At 47.6% G+C, this 18,166-nt stretch overlaps 2 protein-coding genes across 3 annotated transcripts; both read right to left on the bottom strand.

Moving 5' to 3' along the window:
- Positions 1–301: 301 nt before the first annotated feature.
- LOC141725197 (endonuclease domain-containing 1 protein-like) lies at positions 302–16,492 on the bottom strand. Of its 2 annotated transcripts, none has more exons than XM_074538685.1 (3): positions 16,352–16,492; positions 4,202–4,520; positions 302–2,132 (listed from the first exon to the last, which is right to left on the bottom strand). In XM_074538685.1, the coding sequence occupies exons 2-3, from the start codon at positions 4,484–4,486 to the stop codon at positions 1,587–1,589; spliced, it is 831 nt and encodes a 276-aa protein (XP_074394786.1). In that variant the 5' UTR covers positions 4,487–4,520; positions 16,352–16,492; the 3' UTR covers positions 302–1,586. The 2 variants fall into 2 exon arrangements, with proteins under 2 accessions (XP_074394786.1, XP_074394787.1); XM_074538686.1 differs by lacking the exon at positions 16,352–16,492 and adding an exon at positions 6,074–6,166.
- On the bottom strand, positions 11,075–16,490 carry LOC102062081 (endonuclease domain-containing 1 protein). Its single transcript, XM_026797008.2, has 3 exons — positions 16,352–16,490; positions 13,379–13,697; positions 11,075–12,252 (listed from the first exon to the last, which is right to left on the bottom strand). Exons 2-3 carry the CDS (start codon positions 13,661–13,663, stop codon positions 11,707–11,709), a joined length of 831 nt encoding a protein of 276 aa, XP_026652809.1. The 5' UTR covers positions 13,664–13,697; positions 16,352–16,490; the 3' UTR covers positions 11,075–11,706.
- Positions 16,493–18,166: the final 1,674 nt, after the last annotated feature.

Raw genomic sequence — 18,166 nt, 5'->3', positions numbered from 1 at the left:
CACACCTCCAAAGGATCGTCAAAGTTTGGGAAATCAAAGTTGGAAGTCTTGATCCTAGATCAATGGAGGTATCTTGTAAGAGCTGTTGGCACCCTGGCACACTCGGTTCATGCCATTCACAGGAGAATAACTGGTGCCTGATGCTGACACTTGTGTGGGTGTTGTGGCATCCTCTGATTGCATTTGCACACCCAATGTTCTGCAAGGATGCTCTGGGCGCTGTGACTTTACTGGTGGGTGTAGAAATGTCACTTAGAAACAAATTGTGGTTTATAGAAGACACGACCCTGCAATCCAGCACTGCAGCAAATCCCTTTTATTGTAAGCTCTTGCAAACTCCATGATGGGGCACACATTGATCTTTGACAACCATTGAATACATTTCCCCAAATCAGTTTCCCATCAATCTGCAGAAAAGCTTCAGAAGCAGAGCAGAGCGTGAAGGTGTCCAAGGAGTGCAGCACAGGAATTCAGCTTTGGCTGCTCCAGGCTCTCTATGGATCTGATGCCAAAGCCTGCCAGTCTGATACAACAGCTGCTGCTCTCAAGGTGCACTTTCAAAAGCAAGCAAACAAAAAGCATGTGCCAGGATCCCAGAATCACTGAATTGTTGTGTTTTGGAGGGACTTCTCATGACCTTCTAGTCCAGACTCCAGGCTGCAGAATGATCAGCTAGAGCAGGTTGTCCAGAATCATGTATTGTTGGGCTTTGGGGATCTCCAGACATGGAGATCTCCAAACAGGATCTCTGGCCACCCTGAGGCTCCCTGGTGCCACATCCTCGCTAAGGAGGTGAGGGACAAGTCAGCTGCACACTCTTGGGGACGCTGAGGAGGAGAGGACTCGTTCCTCAGAGCTCTCTCCTGACATGGGCAGCAAAGCAAAGCAGCTGGAGGCTCTGCCCACATCTTTGTGCCTTTGAGCAGAGCAGGAGGTGCCCTGAGGGACAGAGCTGGAAACACACCAGAGATGGAAGCAGCACAGACTCTGACCAGGACATTTGTCCCTCTCTGCTCTGCTCAGACCCCACCTGCAGTGCTGCCTCCAGCTCTGGGCCCACAGCATAAGAAGGATCCAAAGCTGTTGGAATGGAGTCCAGTGGAGGCCATGAAGGTGCTCCAAGGGCTGGAGTGTGTCTGCTCTGGGGAGAGGGTGAGAGAGCTGGGGATGTTCAGCCTGGAGAAGACTGCTGAGGGTCCAGTACCTCAAGGGTCTCCAAGTGGGCTGGAGAGGGTATTTTGACAAGGGTATGGAGTGAGAGGACAGGAGGGAATGGTTTCACACTGATGGAGGGCAGGGTTAGATGGGATATTATAAAGCAGTAAATTACAGTGAGCAGGCTGTGGTACAAATAAAAGTTACCCAGAGCTGTTTTACTTCCACATCCCTGGAAGGGCTCAAGGCCAGGCTGGGGCAGGCTTGGAACAAGCTTGTTTAATGGAAGGTGTCCCTGCCCATGGCAGGCAGGTCAGAGTGAGACAATTTTTAGGGCTTAAATTCCCATCAAATCCAACCTATTCTGTGATTCTGGGACTCTATGACATGTGGGAAAAGCCACCGACCCTTTTCCAATAGGGCTGGGATGCTTATTCCCGGGGACAGGCATCATCAAACAGAGTAACTGTTTTGCCCGGGTAGAGCTTGGACAACTCCTCCTCCAGCTCCCCCAGGCTGATGACCGTCACCTCATTCATGTTATTCTCAGCAATGGCCCCCCAAGCCTTCGTGGGTTTTTCATCCCCCAAGCAGCAGGCAGCTGACCAGATGTGGCTGGGTACATTAACCCTGTTATTGGAGATGTAGTTGTCCCCAGGCACAGCACCCGTTATCACGTAGGTGGTTGTACAGCCCTGGGTATTCTGAGCCATCGTTTTCTTCTCATATTCTTTCCAGGCACCCTCGAGGAGTATGCTGTTCTGGGGCACTATGTTGGTGAGAGTGAAGGTAGCCGTCTTGTTGTAGTCGCCACTTTGGTGGACAATGGGGCATAACTGACCACGGTCCAAACCCTGGAGGTTTTGGTAGTCTTGGGTGATAGCCTGATTCTGGCCAATTTGCTGTAGAGTGATATGGTAAGTTTTTTCGATGTACATCTCTGTAGCCATGTCCTTGGAATAAGCTGGGTTGATAAGCTTGAGAGGGTAAGAAGAGAAAAAGGTGTCAGTACTGAGGGTGCATATAATTAAGGAGATTACCCTGGAGCAGAAGTCTCTGATGGTCGAGATCCCATTTTTTGTCCTTTCAGTGTATGAAAATGTATGAGTCTGAGAGAAATCATACACATGCACGTTCTGCATGAATACAAGAGCTTTAAAGAGCAAGCAGCTCAGAATCTGACTGCTCTCAGTTTGATTTGTGACCTTTGTGATCCAGCCTGCAGCCTGTGCTGGGAGCATGGATGCATGCACGAGACAAGGAGCATTTCCACTCCTAGGATTGAAAGTTGATTTTGGTGATTCACCTCCCCTGCCAAATCTGCTTCCTTTTCCTCCTGTCTCCACAGCCCTAATCTGCCCTGGGCTCTCCCTGGATCCCCTCACACCACACTGTGATTCTGTGATTCTCTGATTTTATGTGGGGTTGCTACAGGTGTAGTGCAGTCCTGGAACACCAAACGTTGTCTACTCTAGCCCCATGCACAGGGAGATGTGTCAGGAAATATGTCCTGGAGCTGAGCTATCCATGGGAGGGCTACACTTCACTCAAGGATGAACAGTTTTGCTCACTAGGCAAAGAGATCTCAATGTGAATGGAATCTGTTACAGGAGTGCTGGGAATGTGTCTCAGAGCTGATCTGGGCCAGGGAGAATTTTCTGCAGCATTGCTGAAAAGCAATTACAAATGATCAGCCTCAGAGAGGAGCCTGTAATCCCAAAAGAGTCCTAAGGAAATTAAATACTCCAAAAAGGCCTCTGGAGAAAGTGACCAAAATCAAAGGTTTTTCAGGTATCCTGTGTCCAGGGTGTAGGAAGATTAGGCCAGTGATGTGTTTGGAGCATGCTGGTCTGGTGACACATCACCTGTCCCATGCAGGGGGTTTGGACTGAGATGATGTTTAAGGTTCCATCCAACAGAAAACACTCTATGATTCTGTGATTCTACAAAAAGACAGAAGTTTTTATCCCTCCCTAACATGGAGGCTGCAGTGGTGCAGGACCAGATTAATTGCTCATATGCATGTGAGTAACAAGTGCAAATGGTTATTTTTTTTTCATAACTTCAACACCTTATTGTTCATTTTTAGGGAAGCATATTTTGCCTTCCTCTGGAACGGAACATTACAACGTTGCACATTTTCACCAAAATCTCTCCCCCTACTCTGCTCACAGAAAGGTCCTGAATGTGTTGTTCTTCTTTTCCTTAATTGGTCTGGCCTATCTTACTCGAGGTCTAAAGGACATTTGTGAGGGCTGTAGAGCTTGTGGAGTTCTGTCTGTCTGCAGGATCCTTCTGGACCAAGCCTCAGCCACAGGTGCTGAAGGGTCACTGCCCATGGATGGAGAACCCACCCTTGTGACTGGACCAACACTGATGCTCCTCACTTTGCGCTGCCTGAAATGTCACAACAGAAACCCCTGCACAGTTAACCTGACCCTCTCATCTCCAGTGTCTTTTCTCTCGAGGCTTTCCCTGGGCCATCTCACTCCCTTCTGAGTTTCTCCTCAATTCTCTCACACCAATCACAAAGCCTGTTTGACACTTCACTGGAAGCAGATAAGCTCTGTCAGAGATGCAGAACAGCTCAGGGCAAAGTGGGGCTCAGATCCCAGCAGGACTGTTGGTCCCTCAAGTTTTGCCTCTCCTGGATGCCTTTTCCCCATCACTTGGTCAACCAGCAGAGCAGGGCACAGGGAGGGGAAGCATTTGACTTTGTCATGTCATGCCAAGTAATGTGATTTGCTGTTCCTGTCAGGTGTAGGCAGAGAGCTGGGCACCTTTGGGATGTGATTCATCTCATGCTCCTGCTGATGTCTCAGATGAACCAGAGGAATCATGTGGTGGAGCTGTTTGAAGTTCCATGAGGAAATTCCCATCCAGTGTGTCAATTTGCATGTGTGTAGGAGGGTTTTAGGAAATAGAAGCGGTAATTTGAATGCTGCAGCTCATCTCTGAGTGGCTGGAGGGTGATGTGATGTGATGTGATGTGATGTGATGTGATGTGATGTGATGTGATGTGACGTGATGTAAGAGAGACACTTACCTGAGGCTCAACAAACCACCACAAATGAGGGCTATTGCCAAATCCAGGCTGGTATTTGTAAGCAGAGTACACTGGAATTCTCCTGTCTATGTCGTACAGGGTGGCATAGCGAAATGAGTTGCTGAAGTGCTGACAGATCCAGGCTGGGTTATTTGGATTCAGGGCATCATTTGGGGGAATCCCCGCATAGAAAAACTGAGGACAGCTATCAAAGGGTGTCACCACCTCGCTGTGTCCCAGCCAGAGGCAGCTGGCCAACACCTGCAGCAGCAGCAGCCCCAGCATGGTGGCAGGATTTCAGTGAAGGGCTCTTGCTCCCCTGGAAGGCAAATGCAGAGGGACACTCAGCTTGGAGAGAACAGGTCATGGCATGGAGCCATTTGGTGCAGGGGGACAGAGCTGGCAGAGCAGAGGATTGTGAGAGACCAGGAAAGGAGTAATTTCTGTCCACCTGCATGTGGAAAAATCACCAGGGCAATAAGAGAGGAACATAAAATAGGGTTTAGGTGCCTAGAAGAGGCAGCAGTGGGAGCACTCAGCCTGTAGGAGGAAGGAGCCAAACCCACCAGGACTGCAATCAGCTCTCACAGCAAAGGGATCTTGCAACTGAGGCACAGCCCTGGGACAAGGTCACCTTTGCCCACCTCCCTCCTGCTCTCAGCACCTTCCCACAGCACACACCTGCAGCTGGGCACAGACTCTGCTCAGCCCCCTGCCATGTTGAGCTGGGCTTCAATCTCATGGGCCATTGGGCAGGCAAAGAACAGCAATGCTGCACTGCCTACAGCTCTCTGGCCCCATCCAGGTTCACACAGACACTCAGCTCTTCCAGTCAGACCCAATACTGAACCCCAAATCATCCACCATGGCTCCTGCCTCTCAGCTGACATTGGGCCATGGGTGTCCTGCTGCTCACCTTGCATTTCCACGTCATCCAAGCCCAGACTCTGAACTTGCAGGCACATGGAGGGAGCAAATGAAGGGGCCAAGCAGATGGCAGCAGCAAGCATGAGGGATAACACCTCTATCTTATCAGCACAGTGGCTGCTACAATGCAAGCCCTGAGGGGCAGCTCTTGCCCTGGTTGCTTGGGATTCCTGCTGATGCCCATCTTCAGCTTTGCTGATTGATTTCCCTTGACAGGCAAAGGCACCATTGCAGGAATTTCTTGGACAGCCACCTGTCCTGTGCTGTCTTTCTCAGTGCTGATGGGATTTTCACCAGGCAGTAAGATCATTCCTTTTTGAGAAAACTGCTGAAAAGTTCCCTGGGATGATGGCAAACACACGAGGAGCTTTGTCTCCTTTCAGAGGCAGTACTGGCTTTGGGAGAGTAGAGATGCTTCCATTTGCATTGCCAGACACTCATTGCAGACATTTAATATCATCAGCATTTCGGATAAGGCAGCTGGGGCAGGCAGTTCAAAGGGTTCCTGGCACACAAAGCTGCCACAGCCGCTAAAGCACAAAGCCCACCTTGGGCTGGCCAGGGGCTGAGCTCAGCACTGCTGAAGGCTTCACAGGTCACCTTGCACACTTGCCCTTGTCTTGTTCTTCTCCCTGCCCCACTTCTCTCCATTTACACTGGATTCAGGATGCTGAGCTGCACACTGCCCTGCTCTGACCCAAGGTATCTGGTCCTTTTTCTCTTGTTCAGCCCTAGATCAGGAATGTGGTGACCAATGAGCTGGAAACAGAGAACTGCCACTAACAGTCGGGACTTTTTACAGTAATCTGCAAAGCATGGCTGTATCTGCCCCAAATCAAGGAGAGAAAGGTCTGAAAAGTCCTTCTGCATGACCCACTCCATGAGATTAAAATAGATCTAACTAAGTTAATATCTAATATAATACATTCATAGAAAACAGCCTACCGTGAGAAGGAGTGGCACAGGATTCTGCTTGCAGCCCCAAAGAGCAGAGGAGTCTCAAATGCCTCTGCTGAAGTGTCAAACTCTCTGGGTTTATATGCTCTCCAGGAAGAGGCAGTTGTTGGATTTTGCAAGAAGCTTTTTGAGTAAATTTTCCTGGGGATTTAGACCACACCTCTGTTTGTCCAGAGGTTTTTTGAAAGGTCATGTGTGGAGTTTCAATACTCAATAATCTCCCTCATCTTTCTTATTCAACTGTTTGTTTGTTTTCAGATTAATTCAAAAGTGATTAATTTTCAGGTGAGCTGGCTTGAGTTTCTTTCCCAAATCACTTCCTCTGTCCTTGCCCTCCTTAATGACAGAAAATACTCAAGTCCTACAAAATTAAGTGCATGCATAAGCTCTGATTGCCCCTTGGAGCTCAGCATCTCCAGCCTCATGTTTGCATATGTATATTTATTTCAAAACTCCTGTGTATATTTATTACAAAACTTTGAATATTGGAGGCATGTTTGACGAAGGAGCAAGAGCTTACCTTGATGCAGAATCTTAGAACAGTCAGCTGAATCATTCCTTCTGTTTTCTCCCTGGAGGAAGGAGAGTTTGAATCCCCAGGAGTGCACCTGCAATATATATCCAGGCATAAATTAGCCCTTTCTTAGAAACAGTGAATTCCACAGAAAGGAGAAGTTTTCTATTTTTATTTACAGAGTTTGTTCATACTCCCCCTGAAAGTGGTTGACAGTTGTTTTAGTTTCCCCAGACTTTCTCCCAAATTTACTTCCTTGCAGCATGGCATGTCAGGATCAGCTAACAGGGTCTGGTGGGTTCCTTGATCATTTCATCAGTCCCACCAGCTGCAGCTGCTGCTGCTCCAGCACCTACACACGTTTCTGCTCCCAACAGAAATGCTCTGCTGACATTGGATGCACTGGCCTGACTCTGATACACTCAGATATTCACAGTCTGTCCTTCTGCAGCCTCCCTGAACATCATTCCCATGGCCAGGCTACAAATATTCTCTTGCCTGGTTGCCAGGGCTGTGTGACAGCTCCATCCCAGCAGCCTGGGAAGGAGAAGGCTCTGGGAATACCTCAGAGCACCTGCCAGTACTTTAGGAGTCTACAGGAGAGCTGGAGACAGACTCTGCACAAGGGCTTGGAGCTGACAGGTGTGCTGGGTTCTGAGTTAGTTTTCTTGACAGTGGCAGGTGTGGGGCTGTGTTTTGGAATTGTGCTGAACAGAGAGTTGATAACACAGAGATGTTTCTGGTATTTCTGGGCAGAGCTTTCACAGTCCAAGGCCTTTTCTGCTTTCTGTACAGCCAGACTGGCGAGGAGGCTGGGGGTACCTGGGAGGTTGGGAGGAGACACAGCCAGGACAGGTGAGCAGAACTGACCAGAGGGATATTCCAGAGCATGTGACATCATGCTGAGGATACAAAGTGAGGGGAAGGAGGAGGAAGGAGGGGGGCATTTGAAGTGGTGGGTTTTGTCTTCCCAGGTAAGCGTGAGGTGGGATGCGGCCCTGCTCTCCTGGAGGTGGCTGAACACCTTTCTATCCATGGGAAATGGTGAGGGAAATCCTTGATGCGCCTTGCTTGTGATGTGCCTTGCTTTTGTTAAACTGTCTCTGTCTCCACCAGGAGTTTTCCAGCTTTTCCCCTTCCAATTCTCTCCCTGATCCTGGTTGTCAGGCGGGGGAGGGAGGGGCTGTGTGGGACGTGGCTGCTGGCTGGGGTTAAACCACACCATTAGGACAGAATTCACAGAATGACTTTGTTGGGAGAGAGCCTCAAGGTGATCAAGTCCAACTCATGCCCCAACATCTTAACTAAACCATGTCACTGAGTGCCACATCCAGTCTTTTTTTAAACACTTCCAGGGATGGTGACTCCACCACCACCCTGGTAAGATTATTCCAGAACTTCTTCACTCTTTCAGTGAAAAACTTTTTCCTGGTATCCAGCCTGTATTTCCCTTGACACAGCTTGAGACAAGGTGAAACAGCTTGAAATGGAAGGAGTGTAGGTTTAGAGTGGATATTAGGAAGGTATTTGTTACTGTGGGGTGGTGAAGCCCCAGCAGAGGCATCCCACAGAAGCTGAGACTGCCCCAATGCTTCAAGTGTCCATGGCCAGTCTGGCTGTGGCTTGGAGGAACCTGAGATAGTGGAAGGTGTCCCTGCCTACGCGAGGGCATGGAAGTACGCTGGTCATTTAGGTCCTTTCCAACCCGAAATATTCCATGATTCAATGATCATTCATTCAATATAATCTAAATTGGACTCATTTTCTTCCATATCCAAAAGTTCAGGAATAATAGAATGATGAGTTGGTTGTTATAACCATAAGTGTTCAGAAGAAGTGTGTTAGACCAAAGTTTATTTAAGCATGCTGGTTGAGTCCTGTGGTTTCTTTTGTCTCTGTTAGCCTAAGACTGATGTCTTAAACAAACTGGGGTTTAGCCAGCATGAGGGAGAAGACCAAGAAGAATCAGATCTGGTGGAGGTGGGGCAAATTTCTTCTTTCTCATGGGGCCCAACTGACGGAACAAAGCAGGGCCAGCAGTGGTCACATCATTAGAAGGGGCCATAAACCATCAAAGATCCCCAAAGTGTCCCCCAACTCCACAGTGCTGCATGACCCAGTGTAAAAACCCTCCCAGGGGAAAAGTGGGGAAACCCCACATAATCCTGAATTCACAGAACCCATTGGACTCTTTGTTGCACAGGACCCTACCTCCAAAGGATCAAGAGTAAGGACATCAAAGTTGCTGTCTCATTGCAGGAGCCATGGGGGTATCTTGTACGACCTGTTGGCACCTCTACCCACATTTTCATCCTCACTTGTTAGAGAAGTATGTGGAGTGTGATGCTGACACTTGTGCGGGTGTTATGGCATCTTCTGTTCATGTTTGGACACTGAACCTCCTGTCAGGATGGGCATTGTTACTTTACTGCTGGTGGAAATTTCAGTGGGAAGCAACTTGTGGTTTATAGATGAAGTGAACCTGCAATCCAGCACTGCAGCAAGTAAACTTTATTGTGAATGCCTGTGTTGGGACTGAGCAAGGTGAAGGTCACAGCCCTTACACTGCTCTGTTGGTAGCTGCACAGGTGTTGATAAGAGACCAGTTTTTTGGCTACTGCAAAGCAGCACTGTCCCTCTGACATTCCTTCCCCCATCAAAGGGGATGGGAGTGGGCAAGTTCCTGGGCGGGGACACAACTAGGCCAGCTGACCTAAATTAGCCAAAGAAATATTCCATAGCACTTGACTTCAGCTCAGGTATATAAGCTAAGGGAGAGAGAATGAAGGAGGGGTGTGTGTGAGTGTTCAATGCTGGCCTTCTAGAGGAATTGTGCCCTGCTTCCCAGGAAGTGTCTGAACATCATTGTTGATGTGAAGTAATGACTGGATTTTGCTCTCTTTAGCTCTTGCACACCAGGCACACACCTTCCTGGAGTGTGTGTGCGTGTGTGGAGATTCCTCCTTGGAGTGGAGATGCCTCTCAAGGTCACTTCTCGAGGCTGAGCCAATGAGATTTGATCATAGTCATTGGTATGGGTGATCTCTATTTAATTGGTTTTGCTGGTTTTAATGTAACTGCTTTAATGCATTTGCTTCAATACTGCCTCATAGAGCACTATATTATACTAGTAGTTATAGCTTCCATACTGTGAACTAAATAATTCTGATTGGCATATTTTTGCCTTATCATTATAATCTTAAACCATATATAATTATGTAAATATGTAGGGTTTGCAATCCTCATACCTACGGGACAAGTTGTATAAAGTTACAATTACATCTAGATCAATCCTTTAGATGGAAACAATTGACAAAATCTGGGGCTCAGATTGGATCCAGCTGAACCAGGGATCCAGCTCCCTGAGAAGGAGTTTACAAAGCCATGGAGTCCTTTCTGCAGCTCATGACTCAACAGTAAAGTTTCACTATTAACCTTTGCCTGAAGCTCCCATTCTGCCCACAAAACCATTTTCAAGGAAAAGGAACTCCCCACAAGATCCCTAAATGTTCATGGTCAAAAGGAACAACAATCAGAAGACATCTAAAATTCCACAAGGCTTTATTAGTATATTATACACTTGGCGTTGAAATTGTTATGTTAGTTCCTAAACTACTCTATAAGCAAGTTGGCAGTAGGTATCCTTTTATATAAATTTTCCTGACCTGAAAACAGGTTTCTCATTTCTTAAAGGAACACAGATATCATGTGACATCTGCTCTCTCAGACCTTCCTGGAAATGAATCAGAGGTCTTTGGGAGCCTTGGGTTGTCTTGCTCCCTTCTACAGTCCATTTGTCCCCCTGTATTCTGTTCTGGTGAGACCTCACCTGCAGGGCTGCCTCCAGCTCTGGGATCCACAACAGAAGAAGGTGACAAAGCTGTTGGAGTCCAGAGGAGGCCACAAAGATGCTCTAGGAGCTGGAGCACATCTGCTCTGGAGAGACGGTGAGAGAGCTGAAGGTGAGGGAGCCTGGAGAAAGGACTCTTGGGAGAATTTGGATGCCTTCCAAATGGTTTTAAATGAGGAAGGGACTTTTGACAAGGGTCTGGAGTGATGGGATGCAAGGGAACAGCTTTAAACTAAAAGCAGATGGGGTTAGATGTTAAGAAGAAATTCTTTACTGTGAGAGTGGTGAGGCCCTGGCATAGGTGGTCCAGAGAAGTTGTGGCAGCTTCATCCCTGGAAGTGTTCAAAGCCAGGCTGGACAGTGCCACGGGCTGCTCCATCCCTGGAAGTGTTCAAAGCCAGGCTGGACAGTGACACAGGCTGACCGCTTGGAGATGACCACTGCTAGCCCAAGCTCCTGGCCCGTGCCAAGAGTGGCTGCTCCCCATCTGCCCCTTGGGCCGCTCTGGGGGGCAGTAAAGCAGGGCAGCCTCACCCTCAGAGGCAGCAAAGCTGCTCTGTGCAGCTGCTGCTAGAATCCTGAGTCAGGGAGTCCAGAATGAAGGAAAAGAGAGGGATCACTTGGATAGGTTCTCAAAAGGCTTTAATCTGACAGGATCCAAGAACAAGTGACAGTTCCAACAGGGTAACAGCATTTTAAGTTTGGGAGAGGGAACATGGGGAGGATACAATCTTGGACCAATGGTGAGACACATGGGGAGGGGCACAAGGTGGGGTACACATCATGACATCCAATGGGATGCAACAGGGGAGGAGAGCAGGCCAAGCAGACAGAATAGGTATCTGGGATCCAGGATGGACACAGAAGTTTCTGGGAACAAAGATGGGGTTTCTGTGATGGACAAAAGAGGAAGGCAGGGTCTCCCTGAGTGTCAGGGAAGGTTCTGAAATAAGGGGTTGGTCTTTAGGTAGATGGACAGGGGAATGGGTGGACATTGCTCAGGAACAAACCAATATGTATGGGGTACAACTGGAACAAATAAATTTGAACTTATAACATCACAATTTCATAACAAAGAAACCTACTAGCACGGGACAGGGCTTGGAGCCACCAAGGATAGTGGAAGGTGTCCCTGCTCATGGCTCAGGAGCTGAGACTACAGGGACAGTCTTTGAAATTCCTTGAAACCGAAACCTTTCTGTGGTTCTATGACATATGGCAAAAGCTCCTGAGCCTATTCCAGCCAGGATGTGAGGCTTATTCTCGGGGACAGTCACTGTCAAACAGGGAAACCTGTCCCCTCCCATAGAGCTCAGTTAACGTGTCCTCCAGCTCTCCCAGTGTGAGGAGCTGAACCTGGTTCCTGTCGTTCGCAGCAATGACTGCCCAAGCCTTTATGTAGTTGTTGTCCACCACGCAGCAGGCAGCTGACCAAAGGTGGCTGGGTTTATTAACCCTCCCCTTGGCAATGTAGTTGTTCCCAGGCACAGCACCCACGATGACATAGGTGGTTTTGCAGTCCTGGGTCCTCCTGATCATCGTTTGCTGCTCGTAGTTGTTCCAGGCACCGCCGTTGAGTTTCTCATCCTGGGGCACTATGTTGGTGAGGGTGAAGGTGGCCATCCTGCTGCTGTAGTCATCGTGGTGGCCATTGGGGTTCAAATGGCCCCGGTTCAAACCCGTCAGGTTCTTGTAGTCATGAAGGATAGCCTGGCTCTGGCTGAGTTTCTCTAAGGTGACATTGTATTGATTTAAGAGTGTCCACTCTTTTTCCATAGTTTTGGGATAAGTTGGGCCAATCAGCTTGACAGGAAATAAAAAGAAAAAGGTGTTAGTACTGGGGATGAGCATAATTGAACAGATTTCCCTAGAGCAGAAGTGTCTGAGTGTCAAGATCCTGTTTTTTGTCTGCTCCTGATGTGGTACAATACCAGATTAGTTGCTTGAGTTCCTATGAGGAACTCAAAGTGCAATCAAACTGCAAATATTTTTTTTGTTTCAGAAATTAATTTCACATTTAGTGCATTATATTTAGCTGTCCTTTGGAACACTACATATGAGTTTCTTCTGTGGTTCATTTTCACCTAAATCAATCCTGCCCCTCTGTCCTTAGCAATGACAATAATTTCCTCTTTTTGTGCCCATTATTTGATTGGCCTGTTTTCCTAAAGTTCTGAAGTTTGACTGAAAGACATCTGGGAGATCTCTGTTGGTTTTGGAGTTCTCTCTGTCTGCTGGATCCTTCTAGACCAAGCCTGGGCCAAAGGTGCTCAGGGGTCACTGCCCATGGATGGAGATCCCACCCTTGTGACTGGACCAACACTGATGCTCCTCACTTTGCACTGCCTGAAATGTCACTCCAGAAATCCCTGCACAGTTAACCTGACCCCCTCATCTCCGGTGCCTTTTCCCTCAAGGCTTTGTCCCCTGGCCATCTCACCCTTTCTGAGTTTCTCCTCAATTCTCTAACATCAATCACAAAGCCTGTTTAACACTTCACTGGGAGCAGATAAGCTCTGCCAGGGATGCAGAACAGCTCAGGGCAAAGTGGGGCTCAGATCCCAGCAGGACTGTTGGTCCCTCAAGTTTTGCCTCTCCTGGATGCCTTTTCCCCATCACTTGGTCACCCAGCAGAGCAGGGCACAGGGAGGGGAAGCATTTGACTTTGTCATGTCATGCCAAGTAATGTGATTTGCTGTTCCTGTCAGGTGAAGGCAGAGAGCTGGGCACCTTTGGGATGTGATTCATCTCATGCTCCTGCTGATGTCTCAGGTGCATCAGAGGAATCATGTGATGAACAAGTTTGAAGTAAAATGAGGAGAATCCTGTCCAGTGGGTCCATTTGCATGTGTATAGTGGGTTGGTACAAAATAGAAATGGTTATCATAATACTGCTTTTAATGACTGGAGGGTGTTGAGAGACACTCACCTGAGGCTCAACCAGCCAAGTTTTAGGTCTTTTGCCTGGTCCAGGCTGGTAGATGTAAGCAGAGTAGACAGGAATACGCATCATCCTGTCATACAGGGTTGCAAAGTAGTACTGGTTCTTGTAGCGCTGGCAGATCCAGGCTGGTTTCTGTGGCTCCAGGGCTTCATTCGGGGGGATCTCCCGGAAAAAAAACTGAGGACATGAACTTTCAAAGGACTTCACCACCTCGCTGTGTCCCAGCCAAAGGCAGCTGGCCAACACCTGCAGCAGCAGCAGCCCCAGCATGGTGGCAGGATTTCAGTGAAGGGCTCTTGCTCACCTGGAAGGCAAATGCAGAGGAGGGGACTATGAGAGACCAAGGAGGGGGTAACTTCTGTCCTCCTCGGTATGGAAAAATCATCAATACCATGGGGTTGTGCAGGGAGATGACTGGGGATAAAAGGATAGTGTTACAGGAGAAAATACAGTTGCTCCTCCCTGGATGAAACACAGTCAGCATGCCTGGCCTCGCACACACAAGGAGGACTAAATCTAAGGTGGGCCTAAACAGCAGGTGGAGTGGATTGGAGACACCATGGCCAGGCTCTGTCAAAACCCTTGCAGAGGAGACACCTTGGTGGCGTTTTTTAGCTGATAATCTGCATGACAAGTGAAAACCATAGGAGACAAATGAAGATGTCCTGCTGCTGAATCAGCAACCATAGCAAAATTCCTCTCCTTGGACTGACGCACATGCCCATCCCAAGGTTACTGCAGGTACTTTACTGAGATATCCACCCCGAGGCATGAGAGCCTCTCACTGAAAAAGACGTTTGACTACATGCAAACACCATCTAAATGTAAAGAAATAGTATAAAAGTGAATTAAAAATGGAAAGAAGTGATGGAAGACTCCATTGTAACTACTGGAGTTAATTGATGGGCTGAACCTGCCTTCTTTCCCTTAGAGATGCCTATTGGGTAAGAATCCTACTTTAAGCATGCTGAATGATTACGTCAAGCCAGATTTTGCTGAGGATTAAAGCTTCTTAGTATATTGTTCTGAATTAATATCTCACTTTGAATATATCTTTGCAGTCAGATACTTTCACTGGCAAGCCTCAAACCTCAACCTGTCACAGTTTTATTAATAGTGCTATTCTGTAAACAGTTAAAGTGAGTCCTTCAGAGGCACTGGCAGTTTCTGGCAGTGGGTAAAGGTGTGCAGACCCAGGAGGGCTTTCTCTGGTTGGTGTGTGACCCTGAACAAGTCAGTCAAACCCTCCAACCCAGAGAACTGCTCAGTGAAGGGTCCCTACCGCAGGACACCAACAGGCTGAGAAGGGTTTTGGCTTTCATGTGGCAGTAACAGACTGAACATACACTGAAGGGTTGAGTACATCTCCCTTTTTCACATGAGAGGATGAAATCTGAAATGGGTTTTAGGTGCCCCGAGGAGGCAATGGTGGTGGCATAGTCTGTCCGAGGGGTGTTCCAAACTCACCCAATGCCTAAACAGCTCTCAAGGCAAAGTTATCATGGAACTGAGATATGGCACTGGGACAAGGTCACCTTTTCCAGCCTATTTCAGTTGAGCTCAGAGCTCAGCTTTGCACTGGCACTGGAGAAAAAAACCCTTTGACAAAACAGGGCTGGGAAGCCCCTATTTCCAAACATGATCTCATAGAATCACAGAAGATGCTGAGTTGGAATGGACCCATCAGGATCATTGGGTCCAACTTCTGGCCCTGCCCAGGACAGCCCCCGAAATCCAACCATGTTCCTGACAGTATTGTACAAACACATTTTGTACTCAGGCAGGTGTGGTGATGTGACCACTTCCCAGGGGAGCCTGTTTCAGGACTCAACCACTTTGTGGGTGAAAACCTTCTTCCTGATATCCAGCTTAAATCTTCCCTGACTCAGTTTTAGGCCATTCTCAGTCCCTCCTGCTCTCAGCACCTTCCCACAGCACACACCTGCAGCTGGGCACGGACTCTGCTCAGCCCCCTGCCATGCTGAGCTGGGCTTTAATCTCATGGGCCATTGGGCAGGCAAAGAACAGCAATGCTGCACTGCCTACAGCTCTCTGGCCCCATCCATGTTCACACAGACACTCAGCTCTTCCAGTCAGACCCAATACTGAACCCCAAATCATCCACCTGGGCTCCTGCCTCTCAGCTGACGTTGGGGTATTAAGCTACATATCCCCTTGGCTCTGATGCAAGACATCTAATCCTTTTTCTCTTTGGCAATCCTGCATCAGTAAACTGGAAACTAAGAACTCTTTAGCAACCCTGTGACCAGTAAGCTGGAAACTAAGAACAGGAAGAACAAGTGGTGACTTTTTACAGTACTCTGCAGAACATGCCCACAGCTGCCCCAAATCAAGTAGACAAGTTCCTGAAAAGTCCTTTTGTATGATGCCCTCCACAAGCTTAAAATGTATTTAGCTAACTTAATGTCTAACTTAATATCAGATATATAGAAACCAGCCTACCGTGGGAAGGAGTGGCGCAGGATTCTGCTTGAGCCCCAAAGTGGCAGAGGAGTCTCAAATGCCTCTGCTGCCGTCTCAGACTGGCTGAGTCTATATGATCTCCAAGTAGGCAGAGCTGTTAGGTTTCCCACAGTGTTTAGAGGGATTTTGTCCAGGAGTTCAGCCACCTGTGTTTGTCCAGAGGCCTCTTGCAAGGTCATGGGTGGAGTTTTAGTGCTCAATAAACTCACCCCTCCTTCTTATTAACAGTTTGATGTTAATTTTCCAAGTGACTTGGCTTGAGTTTCTTTCCCAAATCATTCCTTCTGTACTCCTTTACAGAAAGTGTTAAAGAGCTGCAAAATTCACTGCATGCATAAACTCTCCTTGCTCCTTGGAGACCAGATGTTGGAACTCAGCAACTCTGACCTAGGCTTTGCCTATATGTATTTATTCAAAAGCTCAGGAAAGTCCTGAAATATTGGAGTAAATGGTGAGAAAGGGAAAGGAGCTTACCTTAAAGCAGAGTCTCAGAACAGGCAGCTGAAGAGTTCCTTTCTTCTTCTCCCTGGAGAAACACTTGGCTGGTCCCTCAGGAGTCCCAGTGCAATATATACCTGGTTATAAATCTAGCCGTTGTCATAAACAGGGAATTTCACTGAAAAGAAAGTTTTTCTGTTATTATTCAAGGAGATTTGTTCATGACCACCCTGAAGTGGGGTGACAGTTACTGTTTGCAATTTCCTCAGGATTTCTCCCAGGTTCTTGCAGCATCATGTGTCAGGGGAAAATAACTGGGTCTGGTGACTTATCTGTTCATTTCCTCATTCCCCATGAATGGGGACCTACATGTGTTTCTGTTCCTGGCAGAACATCTCTTGTGGCATGAGGCTGACTGGCCTGTCTCCGAGTACACCCAGATGTTCACAGTCTGCTCTTCTGCAGCCTCTCAGAACACAGTTAGTAGGGTCAGGCTGCATATTTTCCCTTGCCTGATTGCAAAGGCTTTGTAAGAGCCCTTATTCATGCAAAGCCTTCTGCTGGGAAGGCTCTGGGAGACCTTAGAGCTCCTTCAGTACTTGAGAGTGGTTCACGTGGAGAGGAGCTTTTGAGAAAGGTTTGGAGTGACAGGACAACAGGGAGCAGTTCTAAACTGACAGAAGGCAGAGCTAGATTAGATGTTAGGATTAGATTTTAGTTTCAAAAAGAGCAGGCTCAGGGCAATCTACAATTGCCTGAAAGGAGGTTGTAATGAGGTTGAAATTGGTCTCTTCTACCATGCCAGTAGTGAGAGGACTAGAGGAAAAGGCTTTAAGATGAGACAGGGGAAATTCATATTAGATGTTAGAAAAAACACTTTCAACTGTCGTGTTGCCAAACAATGGAAAAGGTTGCCCAGAGAGGTGCTGGAGTCACCATCCCTGGAGGTTTCAGAGGCATTTGGATTTGGCACTGGGTGATATAGATTAGTGGTTTAAGGTTTACAGTGATATTGCTGAGAGGATGGTGTGACAGGATGACCTTTGAGGTGTATTTCAACCTTGAGTTCTGTCATTCAGTAATTCTGTGAAACTGATTCCTTCTTCTTTTTTGCTTCCCAAGTATTTCACAAGCTTGCTGTGGAGGACAGGGCATTTCTGGGTACTGCCAGAGGTAAAGGTCCCCAGGACAGCCCAAGGAGGTGATGGAGGTGGCATTGATGGGGTTGGTCAATCAGTCATAGCTCCAGAGCCTGGACAACTGAAGCAGTGGACATGGGATGAACAGGAATGAGGATGAGTGTGGTCTCAAGCCCCAGCCAGTGTGCAGAGGTGGGTGAGCAAGTCAGAGACAGCCCCTGAGGTACTGGAATGTCTTTCAGCCTGAAATAGCACTGATGTCCTGGGAACTGTGACATTATTGGTAGTAGAAATTTCAGCAAGAAGGAACTTGTGGTTTATACATGAGATGACCCTGCAAACCAGCACTGCAGCAAATAGTTTTTATTGTGAACTACTCAGGAACTAAATGATCTGTCCTGTGATGATCTTTTGATTATGACATTGAATACTGTTGGGATATATAAAATTAGAGGGTTTTGAGAAAGTGGTAAAAGAGACAGGCTTCAGAGAGCAGATTTGTGAACATTGCTAATGCAGCAGAAAAGTTTTCTAAGCTGTAGTGCAGACGTGAGAAATAGAACAATAGGCTTATGTGATTTGCCCTTTTAGGTTGCAACAAGTTTATTTAGGGTATTTCTTTAGAAGGTTAATATGAATGAGTCTCTGTGCTTTGTCTCTCATAAACGAAGCATTGTGTTAGAGAATAGGTCTCTGTTGTGTTAACTACAGT

This window comes from Zonotrichia albicollis, chromosome 4 (assembly GCF_047830755.1).
Source record: "Zonotrichia albicollis isolate bZonAlb1 chromosome 4, bZonAlb1.hap1, whole genome shotgun sequence".
NCBI lineage: Eukaryota > Metazoa > Chordata > Aves > Passeriformes > Passerellidae > Zonotrichia > Zonotrichia albicollis.
The sequence above is the reverse complement of the archived record's forward strand: the minus strand, read 5'-3'. Positions and strand labels throughout refer to the sequence as shown.